The 4,291-nt window shown below is 54.0% G+C and overlaps 1 protein-coding gene across 1 annotated transcript in view; it reads right to left on the bottom strand.

Annotated features, from left to right (window-relative positions):
• Positions 1–4,291, bottom strand: part of FBN3 (fibrillin 3) — a 97,825-nt gene that overhangs the window by 64,192 nt on the left and 29,342 nt on the right. Inside the window, exons 16-19 of the mRNA XM_011982052.1 lie at positions 2,155–2,274; positions 1,910–2,047; positions 1,739–1,789; positions 1,325–1,450 (exon numbers count right to left, since the gene is read on the bottom strand). Coding sequence (XP_011837442.1) covers positions 1,325–1,450; positions 1,739–1,789; positions 1,910–2,047; positions 2,155–2,274 — 435 coding nt within the window. The remainder of the gene's footprint in view (positions 1–1,324; positions 1,451–1,738; positions 1,790–1,909; positions 2,048–2,154; positions 2,275–4,291) is intronic.

Genomic DNA, 4,291 nt, shown 5'->3' with positions numbered 1-4,291 from the left:
GTAGAGACAGGGTTTCACCGTGTTAGCCAGGATGGTCTCAATCTCCTGACCTCATGATCCGCCCGCCTCGGCCTCCCAAAGTGCTGGGATTACAGAAGTGAGCCATCACGCCCGGCCTAACTTTTGTATTTTTTAATAGAGACTCGGTTTCTACACGTTGGCCAGGCTGATCTCAAACTCAAGTGATCTGCTCACCTTGACCTCCCAAAGTGCTGGGATTATAGGCGTGAGCCACTATGCCTGGCCACTAAGGATTTTTAGGGCAGTGAAACTACCCTATGTGACACCACAATGGTGAACGTATGTCATTATACATTCGTCCAAACCCACAGAACATCCAACACACCAAGGGTAAACCCTAAGGTGCTCTAAGGACTTGGAGATGACAATGATGTACCTGCGTGGTTTCATCCATCGTAACAAATGCACCCTCTAACCCTGGGGCAAGATGTTGATAGTGGAGGAGGCTGTACGTGCATGGAGGTGGGGACTATGTGTTCATATTTGCTGTGAACCTAAAATCGTCCTCAAAGATAAATCCTGGCTGGAATTCCAGCACTCTGGGATGCTGACGTGGGGGGATCCCTTGAGGCCAGGAGTTTGAGACCAGCCTAGGCAAGATAGTGAGACCCTGTACCTACTAAAAAAAAAAAAAAAAAAAAAAAAAAAAAAAAAGTACCAATAAACAAATAAATTAGCTGGGTTTGGTGGTGCACACCTGTAGTCCCAGCTGCTCAGGAGATCAAGGTACAAAAATCAGCTGAACCCAGGAAGTGCAAGTTGTAGTGAGATGAGATTGTGCCACTGCACTCCTGCCTGGGTGACAGAGTGACACCCTGTCTCAAGAAAAAAGAAGAAAGAAAAAAAAACCCAACCAAATGTCTTTCATGATGTGTTAGCCGGAGGCGGAGGATCCCAAAGGATGCCTGAAATCTCTCCTATTCGGGCCGGGTGCGGCGGCTCACGCCTGTAATCCCAACACTTTGGGAGGCCGAGGCGGGCAGATTGCCTGAGGTCAGGAGTTCGAGACCAGCCTGGCCAACATGGTGAAACTTTGTCTCTACTAAAAATACAAAAATTAGCCAGGCGTGGTGGTGCGTGCCTGTAATCCTAGCTACTCAGGAGGCTGAGGCAGGAGAATGGCTTGAACCCAGGAGGCAGATGTTGCAGTGAGCTGAGATCGCGGCACCGCACTCCAGCCTGGGCGACATAAGCGAGACTCCGTCTCAAAAAAATATAATCTCTCCTGTTCCTAGAGTCACTGCGGGTGGAGGGAACGAAGGAAGGATGCGTGGCCCCATGTGCGGACCTCGCCTGGACTCACCCACGCACAGCCGGCCCGAGGCTTCCAGCATCAGGCCCTCTGGACACTCGCAGCGGAAAGATCCAGCAGTGTTGACACAACGCCCGTTGGGACAGACTCCCGGGAAGGTCTCACACTCGTTCACATCTGGGTGGCGGGAAGTAAGGGAGGAGGGAAAGCCGGAGGGTCCAGGGAGGGGAAGGGCGCTGGCTGGCCATTCCCCTGGGGTCTCAAGTTGTCCTTGGGGAGGAAGGAAGGGGATGGGGACAGGGATTGGGGACTGTCAAGAAGGCCTGGGGACCAGGGAGGGAGAACGGCTGTCCCCATCGTAATAGACTCCAGGGCGGGGCTGGAGGTGGCACCCATGGGGGTGATGCAACTGGTTGTGTGCGGGCTCTGGAGTAGGGGGTGAGCTGGACATGGGCAGGGAGTTACCATCGCAGGTGACACCCGTCATCCGGGCAAAGCCCCGGGCACAGGCAGGGTCTGCAATTGGAAGAACGAGAATGAAGAGCGGAGTCATTCTCTCATGCCAGGCCCAGGGGGGACCCGCCCCGTTGAGGGCTTTTCCCGTGGGCGCCTGGGAGGTCCCGAGGAGGATGTTACCGATCTCGCAGCGTTCGCAGGGGCTCCCCCAGGCCGCCCCGAGGGTGGCGCAGCACTCGGACCGCAGGCTGGCTCCCTGAAGGTTCACCTCACAGCGGTTCTCCTGGATCTTCAGCCAGCAGGTGCCCTTGGTGCTATCTGGGGAGAAAAGGCGGGTCACCTGTCTCACCTGCCGAGCCCACACCTGCACCCTGACCCACAGATGCCCAGCCTCTGGAACGCCATCGGGCTCCAGGGCCGCTCACCTAGACAGATGGTGCCAGAGGGGTCCAGCCGGCTGCCAGGGGCACATTTGCAGGTGTAGGAGCCAGCCAGGTTCTGACAGACGCCGTTCACACACGGGCTGGACAAGCATTCATCAACGTCTGCAGGGACAGCCCCCCACCAGGCCGTGAACTGCAGGAGGAGGAGCCTTACCTGGCCAGGACCCCTCCTCCCCCAAGGGACCGCTGCACCCAGTGGCACAGGGTGCACCCAAATGCACAAGTGTGCAGAGGGCACTGGAATCAAATGCGTGTGCAAGCACACATGTGTGCTGAGCTGTGTGTGTACACGCTGTAAGAGACAGGAAATGCCAAACTGTTTTCTTTTTTTTTGAGACAGAGTCTCGCTCTGTCACCCAGGCTGGAGTGCCGTGGCACCATCCCAGCTCACTGCAACCTCTGTCTCCCAGGTTCAAGCAATTCTCACGCCTCAGCCTCCGAGGTAACTGGGACTACAGGCATGTGCTACCTTGCCCGGCTAATTTTTTTTTTGCATTTTTAGTAGACGGGGTTTCATGATGTTGACCAGACTGGTCTCAAACTCCCAACCTCAGGTGGTCCACCCGCCTCGGCCCCCCAAAGTGCTGGGCTTCTAGGCATGAGCCACTGCACCCAGCCAAAACTGTATTCTTACTCTCACCTTCAACACACACAACACAACACAACACAATACAACACAACACAGAATACATCAGTGATCAGACATGGATTTTTTTGTTTGTTTGTTTTTGCCAAACTGCCCAATTCTCCGACACCAGCAGGGTGCCCTATAGTTCAATTCTGACGCTATCTGCCTGGAGTTGAAGTCTGACTCCACAGGTTGAGGGCTCAGTCCCACAAGACTGTCATCCACGCAGATGCCAATTGCAAATCGGGGCCTCCAGAATTTCTGCCTTCTTCTCGGGCTTGATCATCCGCTAGAGTGACTCACGGGACTCAGGGAAATACTTAACTTATGTTTACTAGTTTATTATGAAGGATATTACAGGCTGGGCGCAGTGGCTCATGCCTGTCATCCTAGCATTTTGGGAGGCTGAGGCGGGTGGATCACTGAGGTCAGGAGTTCAAGACCAGCCTGGCCAACACGATGAAACCCCATCTCTATTAAAAATACAAATTAACGGCCAGGCGCGGTGGCTCAAGCCTGTAATCCCAGCACTTTGGGAGCCCGAGACGGGCAGAGCACGAGGTCAGGAGATCGAGACCATCCTGGCTAACACAGTGAAACCCTGTCTCTACTAAAAAATGCAAAAAACTAGCTGGGCGAGGTGGCAGGTGCCTGTAGTCCCAGCTATTCGGGAGGCTGAGGCAGGAGAATGGCATAAACCCGGAAGGTGGAGCTTGCAGTGAGCTGAGATCCGGCCACTGCACTCATCTAGGTGACAGAGCGAGACACCGTCTCAAAAAAGAAAAAAAAAAAATACAAATTAGCTGGGTGTGGTGGTGCACGCCTGCAGTCCCAGCTACTTGGGAGGCTGAGGCAGGATAATCTCTTGAACCACGGGAGAATTGCTTGAACCCAGGAGGTAGAGGTTGCAGTGAGCTGAGGTCGCGCCATTGCACTCCAGCCTGGGCGACAGAGCGAGACTCTGTCTCAAAAAGACAAAATAAAAAAATAAAGGATATTAAGGATATTACAAATGACGAACAGCCAGATGGAAGAGATGCATGGTGTGGGGTATCTGGGAGGAGACGTGAGATTTCCGTGCCTGCTCTGGGCATGCCACCTTGCCAGCACACAAATGTGTCCATCCACCTGGAAGCTCTCCAAACTCCATAGTTCGAGTAGGACTTCTGGGATGTGTGTATAAATGTGTGCCCCTGAGTGTGTACAACTGTGTGTGACTGGGACCACAAGTGTGGGAAGTGTGAGAATGAGTGTATGGGCCAGGCATGGTGGCTCGCGCCTATAATCCCAGCACTTTGGGAGGCTGAGGCAGGTGGATCACTTGAGGTCAGGAGTTTGAGACCAGCCTGGTGAACATGGTGAAACCCTGTCTCTACTAAAAATACAAAAATTATCTGGGTGTGGTGGTGGGCACCTGTAATCCCAGCTACTCAGGAGGCTGAGGCGGGAGAATCGCTTGAACTGGGAGGCGGAGGTTGCAGTGACCCGAGA

The sequence above is a fragment of the Mandrillus leucophaeus genome, unplaced genomic scaffold (genome assembly GCF_000951045.1).
Source record: "Mandrillus leucophaeus isolate KB7577 unplaced genomic scaffold, Mleu.le_1.0 Scaffold234, whole genome shotgun sequence".
NCBI lineage: Eukaryota > Metazoa > Chordata > Mammalia > Primates > Cercopithecidae > Mandrillus > Mandrillus leucophaeus.
Note: the sequence above shows the minus strand (reverse complement) of the source record. Positions and strands in the feature narration are given on the sequence as shown.